The sequence below is a fragment of the Nelumbo nucifera genome, chromosome 5 (genome assembly GCF_055504915.1).
Source record: "Nelumbo nucifera cultivar China Antique chromosome 5, China Antique-T2T, whole genome shotgun sequence".
Classification (NCBI taxonomy): Eukaryota; Viridiplantae; Streptophyta; class Magnoliopsida; order Proteales; family Nelumbonaceae; genus Nelumbo; species Nelumbo nucifera.
The window spans coordinates 16040427-16063431 of record NC_142653.1 but is presented as its reverse complement, the minus strand read 5'-3'; the positions used below and the strand labels follow the sequence as shown (position 1 = coordinate 16063431).

At 37.5% G+C, this 23005-nt stretch overlaps 1 protein-coding gene and 1 pseudogene across 7 annotated transcripts; both read left to right on the top strand.

Annotated features, from left to right (window-relative positions):
• Window positions 1-494: 494 nt before the first annotated feature.
• On the top strand, window positions 495-4807 carry LOC104603948 (uncharacterized). Its single transcript, XM_010268131.3, has 3 exons — window positions 495-772; window positions 900-1264; window positions 1770-4807. Exons 1-3 carry the CDS (start codon window positions 645-647, stop codon window positions 1874-1876), a joined length of 600 nt encoding a protein of 199 aa, XP_010266433.2. The 5' UTR covers window positions 495-644; the 3' UTR covers window positions 1877-4807.
• A 6917-nt stretch (window positions 4808-11724) lies between these two features.
• Window positions 11725-17544, top strand: LOC104603954 (serine/threonine-protein kinase-like protein At3g51990 pseudogene; annotated as a pseudogene). Of its 6 annotated transcripts, none has more exons than XR_016076569.1 (4): window positions 11725-13977; window positions 15361-15418; window positions 16754-16802; window positions 17313-17544. The product of XR_016076569.1 is annotated as a serine/threonine-protein kinase-like protein At3g51990 pseudogene, transcript variant X6 (transcript). The 6 variants fall into 6 exon arrangements; XR_016076567.1 differs by having other exon boundaries at window positions 17309-17544; XR_016076568.1 differs by lacking the exon at window positions 16754-16802.
• Window positions 17545-23005: the final 5461 nt, after the last annotated feature.

The following is a 23005-nucleotide window of genomic DNA, read 5'->3' as shown; positions in this document are numbered from 1 at the left end:
TCCCGTCTCCCTTACGTGGCAACTGACAGTCTAGCTGGCCTTCTCCACGTGTCGATGACATCCTTTTCCCTATCCCACTTGATTACATAAACAATTAAGAAATTCAATGGCCTCCATTCACCCAGGAAAGTAAAGCCACGGGATGAGCTGACGTGTCCCTAAAACCCGTGCCAAGCCAACAGATACAAGAGAATGGAGGTCTTATTTTATTTTTTTGATGATGATGATGACCACAGAGATAAACTCTTAAAAGGAGAGAGTGGAAAAAGGAATCCCAACCCCACCCCCACAAAAAAAGAAAAAAAAAAAAAAACAACTCTGGTCTTGGCCTCTTGCCTCAAGTATTGTATTATCTTATTGATAGAAATTTATTATATTACACTCTCACTCACGAGTGGGGCGCTGAAAATGAAACCCGAATTAATAATTTAAAACAAATCTATCAAAAAAATAATTAATAGTTTACAAATGAATAAATAAATAACCCAAAAAAGAGATGTTGGTATTTGCCAGCCTATTTGGGATGTCTGGTTTGTATTGCGACGCAGAACTTGTTAACTCTCTGTATAGAGTCCTTCCCCTCCATCGACCATCATCTGCTCTCTCTCTCTCTCTCTCTCTCTCGGTCACTGGTTTTAGAAACTATGACAAGCCAAGCAGCCGTTGCACCATCATCGCCCAACATTTCCACTGATTGTTGCATGTGTGGAGATCATGGATTGCCTGACGAGCTTTTCCGATGCAAAGTTTGTCAGTTCAGATTTCAGCACAGGTTAAAGAAAAGAGAAATTATCAAAGAAAACCTTAACCAGAACATGTCTCGTTTTCCTTCCTTTGTTGATTACCGCATTTATCCAGACTTATTTCTTAATTTGCCTTGTTAATCGTTAATGTTGCAGATACTGTAGCAATCTCTACCCAAAAGCCGAGTTGTATCGAATCTGCAATTGGTGTCTTAACAAAGAGGGAGTCAACATTGAAGCATCCCAGCAGAATCCCTCTCTTCCGTATACCAACAACAGCAGTGAAGATGATGAAAAGAACGTGAAGAACAACATCAGGGAAGAAGCAATCCATCCGAAAGTCCAAAGAAGCAGTCTCCATCTGCATCCTCACAATCCCATGAAGAAACATAAGTTGCCGGAGAAATCATCGGCAGCGCGCAAGAAGATCGTACCGAGGGGTTGCTTGGACGAAACATATAGAAGGACAAAACCAGCTGAGGAGATATCGAACACCGTGGTGACAAAGCAAGTGTTTAGAGGTAAGGCTCGAAGGTATAAGCTCCTGGATGAAGTCTCTAGTTGAACACAGTTTGAAGTTTCAAACTTGGGCGTGTCTATCTTGAGTTCTGCATCTGCATGCATGCACATAGTTCATAGTTTTTCTTTTTCTTTTCTCCTTTTTCTTCTCACCTATTCTATATATAAATAGTCACGACTCTCGAAAGGCTTAAATACACATCAAAAGAGTTCATGTAAATGGTTGGTTATCCTATCGGAAAGCTTGCGGAAATTTAAGAGGTTGCGGATGATGATCGTTGTTCCTCATCAGATATCTGATGAGCCATTTCCTACCATTAATCTCTTCTACTTTTCTTCTTTCTTTTGGTGTTTGTTTTCAATTCTTCTTCTCTAATACATTTATATATATAGAGGCAATATTAGGAGTCAACCGTCCACCTGAAGAGAATGGTTAGAAGATTTAGACACAAGCGCTGCACAGTTAATTTAGAGTTACAGATTCCAATACTGGAATTGTTGTTGCAGGTGACGACAGTGTTAACCTCTGCTCTGGGCTGAATACTTTGATCCAACGGTTGTCGTTGTGCGGTAAGTTGGGCAACTTCGAAAGCCCTCCTGTGTGTACCCAATGAGGGTTATGAGATAAAGATGAAGATTTCTGATAATGACGATGACAATATAGTATATAGTCTCTAGTGATAAACAAAAGAGGGGAGAAACTCGGGAACCGCGTAAGCAACGAGACTGTGATTCATCAGTCGCAACATAAAACATCTCCAATCCAGTCCAGACTATCTTTACTGCATTAGCCACATCTTTTTTTTTCCTCTTAATTTACTTACTCATCCAATCAGAATTCCAGATATTGAATCCTGGCTTTCCAGAAAGATAGCAGATTGCATGAATTGGAGCAATTATTGTTTTCTATATCTAATCCATGTAGAAGATCTATTTAGACCCCCTATCTTTCAAACAAAAAAAAAAAAAAACAGCTTGACTTGAGACCTTAAACCATCAATTAAGTGGATCATATGAAGGTACATTCGTCTAGTATAAAATCTTATAGTAAGTCAGTTTATGAATTACAAACTGAACACTTGAAATAAATCAGTAGTGAAATTGCATTACCCAAAAAATAGCAATCAGGAAATATGGTTATAGATTTCATTATTTTAATTTTAATAGTGGTGTCCATTGCAGTGTTGCTCAATTCTTAAGAATGTTAACTAAGTCAAATGTTTTTTATGCTTATATAAGCAATTGTGTTTTGGTTAGAAGGAATGAAATGGTTGTTGAATCAGATACATGAAGCATTGAAGTTTTGGATCCGTAAACTAGTGAATAAAACGATTAATGGAGTCAGACAGAATTGAGCAAATCAAATATGTATCCTCAAAGGCTAAAAGTAATGTAAATTTAAGTCGGACATATTCTTGGGTCTTGGGCTCTTGGCCCACCACCATAAGAAAAAGAAATTCATTTATTTTGATTGGGCAGGCCATGCTCTTCTCTCATGAAAAGTAGATCGACAGAATTTTGCCAACCAAAGCCTATACAAAATAATGGGCACGTTGCGTAAGGGAAGGCCCACCGACACCGAGTGGGTTATGCGATTTGACCTTGACCCACTGGGCAGCTCCCCACTATGTGACAAATTAGACACACACACAGATTCAACTTATTCCCCACTGATTAATAGAAATAATTTAGGGTAATGAGCTTGACAACGGAGGAGGACCATCCATTCTATCATGATGATTGATGGATGCTGCTGTCACTCTAATTACTTGTGTGGGGTCACCCATCACCCATTGGTGGGTTGATACTTAAATGATACTGATACAACCTCAATTTTATGTCAACCATAAGATCCAAACTTCTGTGTAATTGTGAATTGCAACTTGGGTGAGCGTTTATATATAAAATTATTAGATGTTTAATTTTAATTAATCAATTCTACTAGCCTTTTGAATTTGAGGGGGAGGGGGGTGTTCACGCTTCAAAGTTTCAAACTTGAAACCCCCACTCTCCTTTTTTTATCTCTGAATATGTGGGCTAGCTGGCCAATCCGGAACTCACACTCTGGCTAGTCTCAGGCCTTCTTGACTAGAACTATAGCCAACCTACCGGAAAATTCTCAACTATAGATAGCATTTTTTAGGTGGTTGAGCTGAGAATTGAGATGCAATTGGGGGCCCAGAAGATTTACAAAAGCACCTTTATTTTTTTTCTCCCCACCTTTTTCCTGGAATGGAGGTAGTGACCAGGGGAATCCAAAATCTCAATGGTTCTAGCTTTCCATGGACCTGACCTTCAACTAAAAGGATAAGAAGAGGAGGAGGGTCCGAATTTTATGATACTTTTGATTGGATTTTCCTGATTACGTGACCTATGTAACTGTTATCTCCACCAACCAGACGCATCGAATCCCAAGTGGCAGATCTTTGGTGCCTTTAGTCTTGATATAATTGACGTTGATCACCTATTGGCTATTGCTTTGCCCTACCAGCGGGTCCATATACAAAACGTCAGAAAAGGATTGCTTTGTTTGTTGAAATTTGCATTTTTTTTTTGCTTCATGGGGTAGTCCATCTCCTTTCCCTTAACCCCCCCTAACCCCTGGTGGCAGCGGGATTTGATCCCAGGTCTCTACTCCGACGAGTTTTTGAGTTTGAGCAATTCCCCCCATTCGTAGGAGTGCAAATCGGCGGCCTGGACTGGGTTTAAGGTCAATTCAGTCCAACCCTAAGTCTGTGTTTGGTTGCAGTACAAATAAATTTGCATTGATGCAAAACTACAACATTGCAGATGATTTAAGTGTAAATTTTGACATATTTTTGTTTCAAATTTTAGCTTATTTTGTTTGATTGCAGTACAAATAAGTAAATTAAAACTTGAAAAAAAAATAATGTAAAACCCAAAGAAAAATTAAACAAGACTTTGTGTTTTTTTTTTTCATTTGCACCCCATGCATTTCTACCGGTGCAAATAAAATTGCACTGCAACCAAACACAGCCTTAACATTTGACTTAATGGCTAATGCCCAAGTTCAAACCGAGTCTGAGATCAAGTCCGATCAATCCAATCTGGACCTAGCTAAAACTGGAATTTGACATTTTTGGGTTGGGCTGGGTTGGATTGGTCAATTGGGATTAGGCGGATCTATTAGGCACAATATATTAAAAATTTGTATGAATGTATTTAATATCAATGATTTAAATCTTTAATTAGAGAAATTTACATATTTTGCATATATGCTTACATGCATGTGTTTACATATGTATATAGTGTTCAAGTAAGTCTATAGTTTGGTTGGACTTGGATCGTGCTAAAGTCAGGCTTGGGCTACTTGAGGACTAAGCCCAGGCCCAGCCTGAGGGCTGAAGACGAAAAATCCAAACCTAACTGCTAAGTTGCACCCCTCTCCTGCCAAATTATATTAAAATATTAATAAAATAAATAAATAAAACTTCCATCAAACTTTCAAACAACAAACAAAATTAAAATCACATATGCTCAACCCCACCCTCCCCCTCCCCACCACCCAAAAAAAAAAATAAAAATCACATTGTTTGGCTTTGGGCTTTGTCTTGGGTCCCCAATATGGGACCTATTGAGATTGTATGAGGCAAGGGTCTTTTTGGTATTTCCTGTTTTTTGTATTTGGGCACCCATATGAGGGCTTTCATAGTTTCATGTAATTTCTCTCTTATAACATAAATTTCATGTTTGAGAGAGTGAAGAGTAACACTCTCCTCCATTCATTTCTTTGCCCCCCCCTCTCCCCTTCCTTTTCTCTTCTTCTTGCTCTCTCAACAAAATCCTTCAACTAGAAGCTCTTGCAAAAACCTTCTTCAATTGATCTTTGCTTAGAGGAACTGTTGATGTCAGACCATTGTCGGAGGATGACGTTAGCCGCCATGCAGGTGACGATGGCAATCCCTAAAAATTATGTAGTTCGATTCACTCTGATTTTAGAGGAATTTTATGTGAGGAAATTCAAATACCCAATCTTCCAGGGATTCCTAGAGATATGAAATGACAAAGTCCTAAGAGGAATATTTTACTAATTGACTGTGCCTCAATTCAAAAGTTTTCCAGTTAGTTATATTGGAGAAATTCTCAGACCAAACCAAACTATTTTAGTATAGAATAAACCAAATTAGACCAAATCAATCTATTATGGTTTGGTCCATTTTGCAATAGTTTTGAGCCATTCTGTTACGTTTAACCTAATTAGAAAGCACAAATAACATGCATACCTATGTAAATAACAAATGTTTTTTAAGCCACATAAATGACAAATATAATTCAAATATCAAATTGAAATATTAATAAATATCACTTAATATTATTATATAAATTACATTCACACTTTCTCAACATAAAGAGTTCCTTAGACATCAAATTATAAATTAAAAAATTCAAACAAACAACAACAATAATATATGAAATATTAATTCATAGTTTAAACATAAACATTATATAATGTTTAATATTACGATTTGAAGAATTCTCAAATTAAATCAAGCCATTTTAAGACCAAACCGCTAATTACAATTTGATTCGATGAGGTTTAATAGTCAAAACGATATAACGAACACCCCCTCGTGGAGATGGACAACACCAACTTGTTGGTGTAATGGAGATTTGAGCATGGGATAGTGGAGATTTGAGTTTCCTGCAACCACCGCCGCAGGACAAACCCGAGACCCTTCGGACTCCCATACCTGCTACATAATTGATAATTTCAAAAGTCAAAATCCTATCATCCCGGGATCCACCTACACAAGAAATCAATCAGATGTCTCCATCTGACCTGTGCATCATTTTCAGACTTGCCAATATAAAATCTTTTGATTAAAAAGTAATTAATCCATCCTTGGGGGTTAAAAATCATAATTCATTGTTGGCCTAGCCTAAATCCTAATTAATTATTAATTTATTGAAGGGATAGGGAAGGGTAGCTTCTAATCATCCTATTGTAGGATAGGGCAGACTGGGCCCTGGGGTCTGGGTCTGGGTCTGCCAGGTAAACCATCTTTTCAAAATATTAATCCATACAACCTAAATAAAGCTGTTGTACGCATTACCTTCTCCTTTTTTTTTTTTTTTTGAAAATCTGAATGTGTACTGATAGACTCTTCCTGCAAGGCTGCAACTGCAAACACTTTGGGCCACCTCCATCGCCATTTAAATTTTAAAAGGTTCCTAATCTTTCTGAATTTGTGTTGGATGGTGTGAATCAGGTATGTATGTTTCACCAAAATATGGCCTGGCCAGGTACACCGTTTCTTCACGTGGCTCAGGATGGAAACCTCTATTCCTGTCTCCTATAAATTACATAACCAACCATTTATTTAAGTGTACAACAAAATCTGTACCGCCACATCTTTTCTCATCAACTCTGTTTTTTTTTTTTTTTTTGCTTAATTTTGTACTTCTTAACCAACCAAATGCATTTAATTGCCCTCACCCTTATCCCTTATTCCATGCAGCCAATGAGCCAATCCCCCTTCCCCTTAGCTATATGCACATCATCCAATAGTCAATAGCAACTAGCAAGTGTAAATGGATTGGATTTTAATTGGATAATTAATACCTAAATTTAAATTTGATATTTTATTTATTCAAATTGGAATCAGATCTTATCCTTGTTTTAACCAATAGAAAAAGATCATATCCATGAATTCAGGTCATATTGGGATAATGCATATCAGTAATAAATTAAAATAAATTCTCATCTCAACTCAACTCAACAAAGCCTTGCCCCGATTATACAATTATACATAGGGTCAGTTACATAAATCATGTTCCACTAGTTATGGGTCCTCAAATAATTTATCAGTACTTTAACCCATTTATATTTTAGCCTATTTAGTAATTCTATACCCATCAGGTAATTTCTTCTCATTGGCCTCTATTCTCTTAGATGGCTTTGTTTGGTTGTGATCAAATCATTTCAATTTATTTTAATTTCTTTATTTATCTAAATATCAGTACTCATTTTTTTATGTGTTGTTTTTTACTACCCAACACTCCCACCACATGTTGTTAAAGAATACATCGTGAATAAAATGTCATAGAAATAACTTGTAAAGACTTCCACCTATGATTCTTTACAGACAAACATTGGAACCAATTTTCACAAAATATCAGGTTGGATATTGGATGAGTTTGGGTGGATCCATTTAAATGGATTCAATTTTAGATAGCCTCAACGCCTGTTGGATCAGAAGTCAAATTCAGAAAAATGGATACCATTTACGCATTTATAGACCTGCTCGTCTGACAAGAAGCACAACTCTACATAGCTCAACCATCAATTAGACAGAGTTGATATTTTTCAAGTTCCATGAGCTAGTTGTCAGAAGTTTTTTTTTTTCTTTTCTCCTTTTTTTTTTTTTTTTTACGTGCCCTCAAAATGTTATCCGCTATATATATAAGTTGGCCAAAAAAAAAAGAAGAAGAAGGAGCCAGGAGTCTGATATCTGGGATTTGGAGATATGTCTAGCTTTCCCTGTCTGCATCATGCGCCATACAAACAAAGATTAATGCAGTCGATGAGCTCATGGATAAGTTATATAAGAAAATTGTGGTCCTTGGTGGAATGTCTAGGTTCGATTAGTTTAGACAATTAATGGGGAGTATGGTTCAGAACTGATCAGATGGGTATTTTGCATCTATTATTAAATGACAGGTCTGTCTGGTTTAATGGGGGTAGAACTAGCTAGCAGAGGGAAAAGCTTTATAAGTGTTAAAAGATTTAGGGCATCCAAAAAGAATTAAGACGTCAAAAACTTATTTTTTTCACCCAATCTTAGCCTTGCAAGGTATGGTACCTCTCTATGTGCTAGGGGTGCTCACGGTTCAGTTAACTGAATTCTCGACTTATTTTTGAAATTGAACTGGGGTTATTAGTTTCTGGAAAACCAGTAACCAAAACTGAATTGAAGCCAATCGGTTAATTAGTTGATCGGTTTGAATAACCATCGGTTCAGTTTGTCGATTCATCAATTTTTTATTATTTACAATATATTATAAAAATATATATAAATATATAATAAAACACTAGAAATATATATAAAATATTATATTTTAAATAATAAATAATATATTATATATTATATATTATAAATATATATGTATTTATATAATATATATTTATTAATTTATATTGTACAAAAAATATAAAATATATACAAATACATGTATACCAATCCGTTAGGTTAACCACTAGTTTTCTATTTTGGTTAACTGAAACTAAACCGATACCTTCGTTTTTTCTTTTAATATGGAATTGAAACTGAACCAATTGATTCGGTTAACTAAATTTTCGGTTTGATTTTCATTGATTCGGTTTTTCTTAGTCGCAACACCTATTATTTTCTACCATGTGCTGCAAGCATGCATCCTACAACAAGGCACATTGGATCTGCCAAGTACTTCTTCCCCCTTTGGACCATGGGCTAAAAAGATCCATGGTTGTGCACCATTTATGCCCAAAGCCCCTCTTTACTAGGACAAGGCGGCAGGTGAGTTTATCCAGATCCACCAACATGGTCCTGGTCCAGAGCTTTGGCCCAATATGCTTGTTCGTCTTTATCGCTAATGAGTGAAAATGATGACATCAGTTGGTCCGAGTCCGACCAATCCTTTTAGTTGCTTATGGCTTTTTGCTTTCCTGAGAATTCAGCCACAGCCAGAGATGCATCTCCGGTCTCCCATCTCCATACCTGTGAAGGAGTCCTCTAAAAGATTCAATTTTGAGTTATAAGAATTTCAATATATCCAATTTCACATTTGGAATCAGCCCTATCCGAACTGGGTCTCATTTGCAGTTGTAGAGACACATTAATAGAATAGCTAATTAAGGGTTGTTGAATGAGATAATTGAGATATGGATCGGATTGTTGATCCATGTCCACGGGCCTCGACCAGGTTCAACATGTACGGCCACATGCAAGAGGAAGAGACAAACCCGCCACCAGTCGATTCAGAAAATAATATTATAAAATACAAGTATAATTTGTTTTATATGTAGTAATAGTTGAACAACTCAAAGTAGTCAGAATAGCCGAACCATGGTGATCAGATTCTTCTGGACGGACTTTAAAAAAAAAAAAAGAAAGTCCGAATAACTGTTTGCCCATGCCCAGTTGACGAATGAATCTCAACACAAGTCAAAAGCAAAGGCCCCCTTCTCCTTTTGGAGTGCCGTAGACGCCAACCATGCAATTAAAATTAATTTCTTCGAGCGTTGCACATAACCTTTCACCTCCCGGATCAGTCCGATGATCGGGTTGATCCAAAATCCGCTTCAACAATGATAGGACCAACCAATGAGGCAATGACCCTTCCCCATTCCGCACCGCACGGGCAGCGGGCTATGGTCAATAATATTCAGGTTTCATTTTCAACTTTCAATTGTACGGATGGGAAAATCAGGGCCCTAATCTGCTCCACCCCGAATGGTATGGGTTTATATTATGGGAATGGAGTTGTTTGATACCGTATGTCCATTTTGAGTCCACCTAGATGCTATATATGAGATTTTACTTCAACGGTCAAAAAAAAAAAAAAAAATTGGCTAAACCGTTTTAAGGGAGGAACAGGTGGAAATGAAAACACAACTCACATCCGGTCAAGATGCTAGTGTTTCTTGTGATTACCAGGTGATATGGCTCCTATGTGTATACTGACCTGGCAGGTGCAAGTTATTATCTAATGCATTACGATGCACTAGAACGTTTGGGTAGAATCGGATGTGAAGAAAGATTTTCTTTTTCATAATGTGTATTCACGGTTAATTCCATGGAATGAAAGGCTATTGTTTTTTGACATTTTTAAATCAAATGTGAAAGGATAAAACTTGTTAAACACCTCATTTAACAACTTAAGATTTTAGAGTTGACGGTTCTTTTTTATGAGAGTATTTTGTTGCCCTTTAATTTAATTATTATAATAATTAAGTTTCATCATAAGGTATAGATGACCCTTTATTATAATAATTAAACAATCCAAACCATTGGGATATATGTCTTGACACATGTTAGCCGTTAGATCTCAAAATAATTAAATAATGTTCATTGGATATGAAGTTAGGCGAGTGTTGTTTATTGAACAATCATCGACCTCTGCTCAAACACTATATCAAAAAAAAAAACTTCAAGAAAACACTTTGAACGAAATAAAATATAGGCGAAAACGTTGCATGTTTTTCCACATTGTAGCAACAGTGCCAAACAACAAAGAAGATGTTTTATAGCTGTTTCTAGTGAGGTGTTAAAGCTGTCATTTCCTCAGAAAAACACCTTAGGCCACGATACTAAGCACTTACTAAAATATTCCTAATGATCATAGAATTTTATTTGTAAAATACCCCAAATTCTTATAATCTCATTTTTAAAAATAGTTAAATTATAAGGCCCCATTTGGTTTGTAGAAATAGGGGTCTAGAATTGGAATGGTCTATTCTGATTCTAACTGTTTGGTTAGATGAAATCGGAACTATATTCCCATTTCTTTTGAAATGGTATTTCTACATTTGAGATAATGACCATTCTCTACCCCTCCATTCCTATTCTAATTCTGACTACAAACTAAAAGGACCCTAAGTATTTTAAGATGGTTCAGTGGTGTATGGAAAGGTGGTGGGATAAGAGGCTTTGACTATAGGGCTCTGCCCATACCCACCCGTTGGGGAGTTCTGATGGTTACAGTTCCAGATAGTTCTAGTTTCTTGGTGCGAATCCCTATTGTGTATTTGTACTTTACGTATACTTTTTTGCTTGGTATTTTAATTACCTCTCTGTGTTGAAATTAAATATGATTTTTGTCTTAAAAAAAATAAAAAATAACACAAGAAGTAGAAATGTAAATAAAACACAAAGTAGAACTGTAGAAGAAAAGGTAGAGTGAATGTGGACTGTGGAGGACAAGACAACGACGCGTTAGTTAATACTCTATAACCGACCAAAATCAGAAATGGTCTTACCACCACAAGTTGATGCCTATCATCAATTCTAAGGTCATTGTCTCACCAAATCCTCACATACCCATAAACCCAGATTTCTAGTTTCAACCCCATAAAAGCCAAAGGAATCCAATATCACTCGCCATCTTGGTTGATCACACATTATTCCAACCCTATTCACTTCACTATTCTAAAATAAGATTTCTTTATCTGCACCTAAAACCCTTTACTCTATAGTATTAGTAGTGTGTATATGATATTATGATCCTTCACAGAGTCTGGCCTCAGGGTCAGGGGCCCACCCAACACAACACAACATGTCAACATACCACCTAACAGATGGAGATCATCCTTCCTTTCTTCATCTTTCCCATTGCCATGCATCCACTGCAATACTCTAGTCCTTCCGGGTGCCTCTTTCTTAGCAATCTGATAAGAATTAAGAAGAACAAAAGTCAGATAGGGTCCCACCTGGTGACCGGTGAGACGAAATCCGAGAAATTCTCTCACTTATCATCTTTACGGTTTCACGTTTTTATATGGAGAGATGTGTGGACAAATTTTAAATTCTTAAGGAAAAGCAATTGAATATTCATCAAAAGTTGAATTCCTTGCTGTGCTACGTCTGCGTGGGAAAATGTATGGATGTGCTTAGTTGCTTACTTACTTCATTACTTTTATCTCTCCGAGTCTAAAGGCTGTAAAGACCCCATCCCACCCCAGAGTACTTTTACTGTTGGAGACTTGACAAATTCTTCTTTTTTTCTTTGATCGATGACAGCAGTAATGATCTTTGCCACTGTCGTTCCCCACCACGCCACCTCTCTTTGAATCTCTCGCTCCTTCTCTTCTTACTACAACTCCTCTTCTCTTTCCCTTTTATCTGCCTCCCAGTTCTGTGTTTCCAAAGCGGCATCCAGGCAGCCTGCAGCATTATCGTCGTTCAGGCTTTCACTCTTCTGTCTCTCTCTTTGAGACGTGATATCATATATCTCAAACAATAATAAATGGGAATGGGTTACCTCTCTTGCAAAGCTGAGTCTTCTATCATCACTTGCGATCCCTATAACTGGGATAGAAAGAAGAGATCAAAAAAGCGTTATAATAAACCCATTAAAATCCGGCGCTTCTCTTATGCCGAGCTCGAGTCCGCTACAGGGGGCTTCTCTCCGGCTTACTTTCTCGGTAAAGGTAGCCATGGAAGCGTCTACAAGGCTGTTCTTGACGACGGAAAGCTCGTTGTTGCTGTTAAGAAGACTACGACGTTGGCCGGGGCCACGCTCCATGACGACAACGTCAACAACATTAACAACAACCCTGCGGACAACGAGATCGAAGTCCTTTCGAGAATTCGAAGCCCTCGTCTCGTCAATCTTATTGGTTTTAGTGTAGGTGCAGAAGAGAAGAAGCTAATCGTTGTTGAGTTCATGGAGAACGGATCTCTTTATGATCTCTTGCATTCCAGCCCTCGACCGCCCGGTTGGGCGAAGCGAATCCGGTTCGCATTGCAGACCGCAAAAGCGGTCGATACTCTGCATTCGTCGAACCCGCCGGTTATTCACAGAGACATCAAGTCGTCAAACGTGCTCGTTGACGGACATTGGAATGCCAGGCTAGGTGATTACGGGTTGGCCCTGAGGGGACATGTTGAGGATGTAAGGATAAGATGTACGCCTCCGGCCGGCACTTTAGGGTACCTCGACCCCGGCTACGTTGCGCCGGAGAATCTCAGTACCAAGAGCGACGTCTTCAGTTTTGGGATCCTACTGTTGGAAATTATCAGTGGCCGGAACGCCATTGACGTGAACTACAGTCCGCCTTCCGTCGTTGATTGGGCCCTGCCACTTATCAAGCAGTTTGAGTTCACTCCTCTGTTCGATCCCCGGATCGGGCCGCCTGGGGACCCGTCGGTAATGCGCCAGTTGGCCGTGTTGGCGGCTCGGTGTGTCGGGAAGACTGCCGAGAAGAGGCCGTCGATGGTAGAGGTGGTTGACTCTCTTCGAACTATTAGCAAGAAAGTTCCCTCTGCAGTTTGGAACCACCTTAGGAGGCGGGTGAGGAAGCCATCTCCGGTGATTGGCCGCGAAGAAGAGATTACTGTCAAGACCTCCAAACCCGGAAGTAGAACTTCGTCATTGAGGAATAGAAAGGTATCCAGTGTTCAGGTTGGTGTTTGTTCTGGGAGAGAAGCAATTAGTTCAACCAGTGCTGCTGCTCAGGATTTCGAGCGGGAAGCAATTGGCTCAGTCACTGCTGTTGGCGACGATTTCGGGCTAGAGCCAAGCACTTCAAGTACAAGTAGTGCTGTTATTGAGGATTGTAGACAAGAAGAGTGTACTTCAAGCAGTGCTGTAGGTGAGGATTTTGGGCTACGCCTAGAAGCAAATAGTTCAGATAGTTCCGTTGGTAATCGTTACATTCGATCTAAATCAACTGGTCCGGTTACTGCAACGAAAAATGGCTCTGCGAGAAACCAGCTTGCGCTAATTCAGAGGAAATCAAGTTTAGCTGTGAGAATGCCTGCTGTTAGATTGTTGAACAAATCCAGGTTTGTGGGTGTGTTGCAAACCACACGGTCGGTGCAGGGTAGTGAAAGAGGATTCGTGTTTCAGCTGGTGAAAAATCCTCAATTTAGAGGGTTGAACATGTCGAGATGGGTTGTAAGTGTGGAGAAAGGTTCCCAGAAGAAAATACTGGATAGGGATCGATCAGCAGCTGTATCTGTAGAATTTACATGAAAGCAAGAAAATCCATTAGGTAATTAAGTTTCCTCACGTCAATTACTCGTACCATTAATCTTTCTGTATGTATTTTATTGCAAGTGGTTCATCCAACATTGCTTTTTTTTTTGGCAACTCTTCATTGTTTACAAGATCTACGTCTGAAAGTCTTTCTTATCAGGCAAGTTTTGATTTAAATACAAAGAAATAAAAAGAATGAATTGTATCTTTGTAGATCCATTACAGGAGAAATTCTATGAACTTGGTATTAGGTAATTTGATCTTGTTACCAGATTCTGTCAAACATCAATTCTTGTGTGTTGACATATGCCGACTTATGTAGCCAAGCCCATTTTGAACTTGAGAGATATATTTTCCCTGGACCTCTGGTTGACAAGCATTTGCATGTCTTAACTTGTGCGATTGTAGTCCTTGAGAAAGCTATTCCTAAATATTAAAATTAAGTTCATTCTGCTTAGTCAGCTCACCCAAGTAAGGAAGCTATTATCTCATTCACTGTATTTTGTGGTTGAAAATCAAAAGGATATTATAGTATATGCACTGCACATATAGTAAATTGAAACTGAAAACATGAATTTTCAAATAATTCTATTGTAATTGACAACAGGAGTTGGTTTTATGAAGAATAGGGGTAAAATCATGTTGTTTCACCATGTTTATGAGTCATTTCTGAGAAAACCCTGTGCGTGAAATAAATAAAGCCCTTGAAAGCAAGATATGGCATGAGTATTTCTATACAGTTTCTGGTGCATGTATGAAGATTAAGGTTGCTAAGTTGTCTGCAATTACCATCCAGAACTTCAAGTTTCGAAACAAATTAAAATGATAATTTGGTGGTGGTGGTGGGGGGGGGGGGAGATCATAACTTCTAGATATGTTTAGGTTGTGGAATTTGTTTCAGTCAAGAATGGATAATTTTTACTTCAACCTAGATTTGGCTTTTCTATTTTTCAGCTTGCAATTTGTTGGATGTTTTCAGACTTGAAAACTGATGAACCACCAATTTCCAACAATCTAAAAAGCTAAATATTTTGTGAACAGTATGGATATGGATGCATATCTTGTGCAAGAAATTGAATTACATCTACAAATTCATCTGCCATAAATTTGGTGAATAGGAAGGTCAGGTCTATGTAGTTACTTGTGGCATCTTGAACTGTGCTTGCAAAATGGTTAATTAAGCTAATCATAACTTTACAACTGGAAGACAAATGTTATTAATGGGAAGCAGGGTCCAGAAGAATACAATTCAAGTAAAAATAAACTAAGGATTTAGTATAGCCATCTAAACAACTTTCTGTCATGAAAAAAGTTTTGTTGAGATGGAGATTTCTTGCACCTGTCTATGCTGGCATTATGAAGTGGGCTTCTAGTGAAAGTAATACCAGTTATTTTCCAGGTGCCAATACCAGATCAAACATGGAAGCATCCTTATGTAGTAGTCAGCCTTGGTGCAAGTGAGTACAACAACATGTATTTCATCATCATCTAATCCTTGTCCCAACTATATAGGGTCGGTAGTCAGTTACATTGTGCTCAATTGTTTTATTGCTGGTATCTTATTTATGCAAGCAGAACTCCAACAATCACCGAAAAGGTGAAATTTATATATGCTTTTGAATTTACTAGTTATTTTCTCTTTCCAGATGAATATTCCTCAGACATATTAAAAGTTGCCAATATGGCAGTATCATGGAAGTATTTTCTTATGCTGTTCTCTCTTGTAGCATGACTTCCTGGTATGACTAACAGGCACTTGCCCAAATCATTATTGAGAAGATTTTACTATGTGTCTCTCTTCTAGATTTTACTATGTGTCTCTGAAGTATATATCTACTTGATAGTTCAATGTTGGATTTAAGAACGCTGAGGTATTTTCTTATGCTATTCTCTCTTCTAGTATGAATTGCTGGTCCTGGTATGACTAGCAGACACTTGCCCAACTCATAAATGAGAAGATTTTACTATGTCCCTTTGACGGTTCAATGTTGGATTGAAGAATTCAAAGAACTTATATTATCTGAATGATGAGCTGATACCATTCATACAAGTACCTAGAGGTTTTTTTCTTCAGGTTTGATGTATGGTTTTGGATGCAATCATCATGGGCATGTTGAGCTTCAGAAATCACCAATCAGGATACTTGATTTCTATTTGAAATGCAGTGATAAGATATTAGGGTTTTCTACTGAACACCCCCCCATATTGGATTTTGAAACTCTTATGGCATGTCTAGTGCATCCTAGCACACAGACACAGGCATCAAAGCAGGTGAATTCAGTTATTTCACAGAAGAATAATATATTTGGAATTATTTATATTGTTAAGTGATAAGTATCATATTCTTAGAAGGTAAGTTGCAAGAGAAATCAAATCTTGATGGCTTGGGAAACCCGGTTATCATTAGACTTTTCTATGACATCAGAGTCTCAAGCCAGTGTTTGCCTATAGTCATTACTCGTAAGGTTGTGCACAAGGGGCTAACCAAATTATTAGCCTGATACATATACTTGTATATTGATAGTACATGTTAACGTTGAAGCAAAATTATTGATCAGTTACTTGTTCCATCTAGCTATGTAGGTGGTTCAATACAAGCAACTTTAAGGATTATATTTGTTGGTGCTGAATTACAAATTTTCTTGTTTTGCAAAATATTGTCTAATTCAGTGATATGTGCTTAGGTGACAATTCATTCTTTTATTGTTTTCATTTGTGTTTGGTTGGATGTAAAATATGTCATAAAACAGTTGTTTCAGAAAATTACTAATTTTCTATTGTTTTATTGCAAGTAAAATGCCAAAGGAAGCAAAGTGTTATACAAACAAGAGTGAGAATGGGGTAAAATGAATTACCCTCTTTGAAAGCATTAGTCACTTTTCCTAGAGTCTTGGATAAGAATGATATTATGGGATTTACTTTTAAAGTTCTACTGCATAACTGTCTCCTTAAATAATTCTCATCTGATAAATCTATTAATTTCCCTCTTGTCAGTAACTTTGCCCGTGACCCATTTTCCAAGTTTGTTTCCAAATTGCAATCAAACATTATAAAATTTAATAAGATAATATTTTTGTAAGTAACTATTTTCCCGTACAAATATTTGCCTGTCCTTTTTTTTTACATTTTCTGGGGTCCAAATGCAGATGTCTTTCTATCCAAAATGCCCTGGTCAATTGATAAGTGTATTTCTATGTTTGTCTCTTCTAACTAAATTAATGTTATTAAAAGTTGATGATATTTATTCACCGTTTTTCTTTGTTACCACTCATTGTGTATGAAGTTCTATTGTCCTAAGGAAGGTTGTATTTTTCTTGGTTATAAAAGATTTGGATTTTATTTGTCAGACAGGTAAAGTTGTAGCCTTTCAAATAAGCAGGTCTTCTGAGGTCCTACTTTCTCCATCCTATTCTGTATCTGGAGCAGAGGAAGCATGTAGGGATTGAGATGAACTGGATTTGGATCCCAACCCCCTCCCCCCTCCTAAAGAAAATCTTTACAGTTTGGCAAACATCCTTGTCATAAGATCTAGGACTAGCAGATATACTTCAATTTCCTGAAATAAGAAACCAGATTGGGCTTAGATGACTCACTAGTTGTCAAGTTCTTATGCCTGAGTCTCTTTTATGAATGCCAATTACGTGCCTGCTCCCTGCTCAGTCAGAGTATGTTTTCGTATACAAAGTTGTATCTGTACCAAAAGCTCATACGCGGCGTAGGTGATGATTGCATTTTAGCTTCAAGAATGAAAACTTGGTATAAAGTTATCTCCACATAATTATCCTTCTTTTTATCATGAAACATCAAATTATGGGCTTTTCACGTTCTTAATGTCAGTTTCTTTGACTGATCATTTAAGTCTTACAGTGTCTGTCGGTTCGACTTACAGTTTTGCCCTCAAATCCACTCAATCAATGTTCAGGCCTTCAGGAGTCCTTGAATCTCACATTGATCAGTAATGGGAGCTGCTCTGTCTAGTCGTCTAGATATAGGATTTTCTTGTATAAGTCATTTCATGAGTAGATTTGGTGCTACACCTGATGGTGGCTCAGTTGTAACTTGTAAGTAATCTGGTTGGTTGTAGCCATCTGTCACCAGGGTTGGGGGTTATGGGTATGGGGGATGGGCTAAGAGTTGTGCGAACGGTGCCAGCACCCTAACGAGATGTCAGACTCTCTCTCTCTCTCTCTCTCATCTTTATTGTTTAGGTGGTCATTTGTGCTTTTAGCCATATACCAATAGTGGTGAAATGTGAACCAGATAAGCATTGTAGAAAATGAAGACCCTTTGGAAACTAAAGGAAGTAAAACTTTGGTCTTTGGAACATCTATCGAGATTTTAGTATGTTGCCTTGCCAAGTTGCCTTTCGACTTCAATGGCTATATCAACATCAAATTGAAAAAAACTGCAAGAGATATCTTTATAATTTGCTAGGGTTGGATCAGGAATTCATAGTACAGTATTTTCAGAGGTGAGCATAAATATTAGGAAGGTGGATCAAAATTGAAATGAAAAAGTGATCAAGAAAGAAAATCTTGAAAGGGGACATCTGAATCTGACTTCCGAAGTAGGAGCCAGGCAAAGGAAAGATGGCCCCTAATACCAAGGGATATGACATTCGAACAAAAAACAGATCATGTTGATGATTTGAATAAAAAAACAAAGAGCATGAGTTCTATCATGCCTCTGTACTCACGAGTGCTCATAATGTTTATCCAAATTTAAACATTGGAGCAGGACGAGCTATACTAGGGCCTCAATCACAAAACTGTGTAGGGGAAGTGTATATGATAGAAACAGGACGTTGCTTGAATTGGGATGGAAAAGGAGAACTCTTAGGATTCAGTTGATAACATGTCTTTCTGATGATTGGCCTTTCATTGGGCCTCTGTTTTGTTTACAGAGCTTCATGGATTACTCCAATTAGGTTGAGGGGGCTTGCCTTGTTTAACAGGAAAGAAATTTCTCAGTATCATCTCTGTGCTAAGTGCTATATTCAGTTCTAAGGGATCGTAGGTTTGATTTCTACGATGGAAGGGCTACTCTAGATAATAGTTTGATCACTGCTTTGGGGAAATTACAGGACTTGATTAAGAATCGTAGAATCTGCTTTCAGAAAATACTTGGATGCAATGTGGACTGGATAACGGCAAAGGCCATAACCACTTTATTTTGCTCTTCCCTTAGCATTGCGAGAACAGGCAGAGAAGGGGTGTTGGTTCGAGTTGGACTAGACCTCCTGACTCACCAAAGTCCAAACCCAAGTTCTAGGAGTATCAGCCTGGCCCATCAGAGACCAGCTCTGGACCTGGACCAAAATTTAGGTCCAAGGTGAATATCGACTTTTTATTTTCCTTTTTCTTTTAACAAGAGTACAAGACTAGAGTGCCGAAGGGGTCTCCCATTTTAATATGGTTTTCTAAATTTCAAAAAAAAAAAAAGAAAACAGAAAAATGCAATAGGGTGTTCTTAGCGTATGTTTTGACTGTAACCCTGATACTTTCCCAACCTTCACATAACAAACGGTCATTCTTTGGCTACACGTCCAGATCAACATTCGAAAAATTGTCACATTTCTTTCCCTCTCTCTCTCCTACACGTGTCACTCGTACAATGACAGAGCAAACCCAATGTGAGAGAGAGAGAGGCAACTTAAAAGTTAAAACATCAGCTAACTCTCCAAGGATTTTTCGTTCGATTGTTGGGTGAATTGGCATCATGGTGCACATGTGCAACACCATATCATTGCTTCATGTTAGATATCCGATAGATAACATATTCAATTTCCAATATCAACAAATCAAATTTAGCTCTACCTATCATTAGTTTGCAGTAGGGCTGTAAGTCAGGCCAGGTTTGGTCGGGTTGAGGCCAACCCTAGCCCAAACCTAAGTTCTAAACCCCAACCCTAACCTTAAATCAACCCAATCTTAATCCTAACCCTAGCCCAACCCGATCAACCCAATCCTAACCCTAATCCTAACTAAATTCTTTCAACCCTAACCCAACCCAATCCATCCCAAAGTCAAATTCGGGTTGGGTTGGGCTCAATCCAACCTTTTTTCCATCCCTTAAAACCTCATAGTATTTCTCAATTTTAGATATTAACTCAATTTTCACTACATATATTAATCCTAGTTTTATAAGTATTTATTTATTGACCTTCTTTTTTCTGTTCTTTTGGTACAAAATTCAAAAAAACAAATGTTAGAGATAACTATAGTTTATTATGAATTTTGACTTATGATAAAACATAAAATAATGTTATTAAGGTTTTAGTCTTTCTGATTAGGATTAACTAAAGTGATTATCTTAAAAGAAATACATGATATTATGTGGTGGGGGCTATACAAATATCATGAATCTAAACAAATCAATGTATGATATATTACATATAACATATATTTATATATGACATGTACTATAGAGTCGGGTTCGGGTTGGCCAAGGGGAAAACTCTAACCCAACCCAAAGTAAAGTCGGGTTTATGAATTTCAACCCTAACCCTAACCCGAACATCAACCCGATCCAACCCAACCCAACTTTTTCGGGTTGGGTTCGGGCTAACCCGGCCCAAGTTGCAGCCTTAATTTGCAGCCTTATCCCAAATAACAACTTCATGTCTCCGTCAATACCCATTCACATAGTAAGATGTAAATTGTGGTGTAGCCATTTCAAATTAAATTTGCAGTGGTATGTCCATATCAACATTAGGGAAAGTAAATATGTAAAATCAATAGAAAAAATAAAATAGAAATTATTAAATTTAATAAATACTAATTACTATTTATTATCATAATTAATAATCATTATAAAAAATTATTATACCATCTTTTTTACTGTACTCTAAATTAATCATTCAACATATGGTGGAGCATTCGTTCTATTTGTCTAATCAAACATTAAGGCCTTTTTTTATTGGAATTTATGCAAAGAGATTATATTGGAGTGAGAGGTAGGATTGTAATATATTTTGCTTAATATGGTCAGTATGCAAGATTGTTTGTGCTCTCCGACGTTAAAGTTAGAACTCAAAAGACTACTTTTCTTTTCAATCTCAACTGGCCTCTCACAGTTCTTACTTAATCCGTATTTGTTAGAATTATTACCTTAATAATTTCTATGGGAGGACTTTGATAAGAAATTGCCAATGAAGTAATAGCTTGGATAAAAATTTTCCATGTCAAGGATTTATCAGAAAGCACGAAAGCTAATAAAGCTTCTCTTTGATTTGTGAGCACCCAAAATAGCCACATGTTAGTAAATTTCATTTCATGAACACCCCCATCAAGACCATTATCATCATTGTAATGGTCAAAGTTTATAGCATTTAGAGAAAAAGAATCATGCTTGGACAAACATGCTTTAATGGGATGAGCAAAGATGTTACAAACATTGACTATGAGAGAGAGAGAGAGAGATCTTATAGGCAAGAGTAATTAATATTGGGTTTTATTAGAAGCAATTAAGATCTAAGAGGGTTTTTATTTGAGTAGTGAACGGATTTTATTAAAGACAATTAAATGTGGAGATGATTTTTATTTTGACTTCTTATATTTTTTATGATTTAATTTAAAAATAACTAACCACAGGTATGAGAAATGAGAGGATGACGTCTACATGAACTTTGTGGTGAGAAGACCCCTCACATCCCTTCTTTCCTCTTTCTATTATATATAAAGATGCAGATGTACATGGAATGACATCAAATATCTTCCGCTTGCATTCTAAAGATTTCTTTAGAATTTCCCATCAGCCCTAAACCTTAAACCCTGTATGCTAAAGTCTATAACCCTTAAAAAATCCTAATCTTAAACCCTAAAATCTAAAATATCTAACCTTTAAACCCTACAACCTAAATCCTAGTCCTAAACCTTAAACCATAAAATCTAAATTCTAAACCTTAAACCCTAAAGTCAAATCCCCTAAACCCCTAAATCTTAAATTTATTGTATAAAATACTTTTGGTAGGACGCATGTCCTCCAATGGGGTAGGAGCCAAGCATTTTCCACAAACAATTTGTGTATTGTGCAAGAAGGTAGCAACATGTCATTTAACTTAAAAAAATAAAATTAATTGTACTCTCCCAAGCATGAGAGAGAGAGAGAGAGATCTTCCAAAGCAACAAGTTTTATAGTAAGAAATCAAATTGATGTTGCTTGATCCGAGGTGGTGCACAAACCTAGGAAGGTAGCCAGATAATCCTTGCCAACAGGGCGGAGCCGAGGTGGTAGGACGGGGCTGCGCTTCAAGACCTATGATGAAGAAAGGGTGTCAGAGGCCCAAAGAGTTATCCCCGAGTAAATACTCCAATGCTCAAGTCAGTAGAGGGTGGTGAATGGTTGGGCCGAGCAATAAAGGTGCTGGTCTAAGCAAAGTAACAGTATGAGGTGCTAAAAGTCAGAATCCCTTACCTTGAGCGGGAGATACCTTTTTATAACCGGAGGTCTGTGTCCTGGTTGGATTGGGCTTCTGGGGTTGCCGGGATGAGGTTGACCACTGAGGTCTTTGGGATAGAATCCTATTCCCTACCGGAGTTGCCATCCTCCATTCTCCTATCTGTAGTCGTGCTTATCTACGTGATGTGTAGCTAACATGGCTGAGAGGATAAGATGGGGGGTTACAATGATAGCGTAGCATGACTGGGGCCGCGGAGTTGGTTGAGCCGTGCCGACGTGGCTGGTGTGTCCAGGCGATGATTGAGCGGCCATGTGTCTCCTAAGGCCAACTCAGCCATGACCATAACAAAAATGATAAGAACAAGAAGGAATTTCTTAGTACACGAAACTTGATTTAACAATTTAATATTTGTTAGGCTCTTAAAAGCGAAGAAAGTAAGTATAACAAATAAATAAAAGGAGAAAGATTAGAGAGAAGTTACCTTGCACTAAGAGAGATAGGAGAGGAACACCTTGAGGAATTTGGTAAACTAAAGATATTAGGAATGTTGAGACGCATAAGAGGGGGTAGAATTGAAAAGAAAAAAAAAAAAATCAGCGTCTGTCAATAAACCAAGTTAAAGTTGGAAATAAAAGCAATCCAT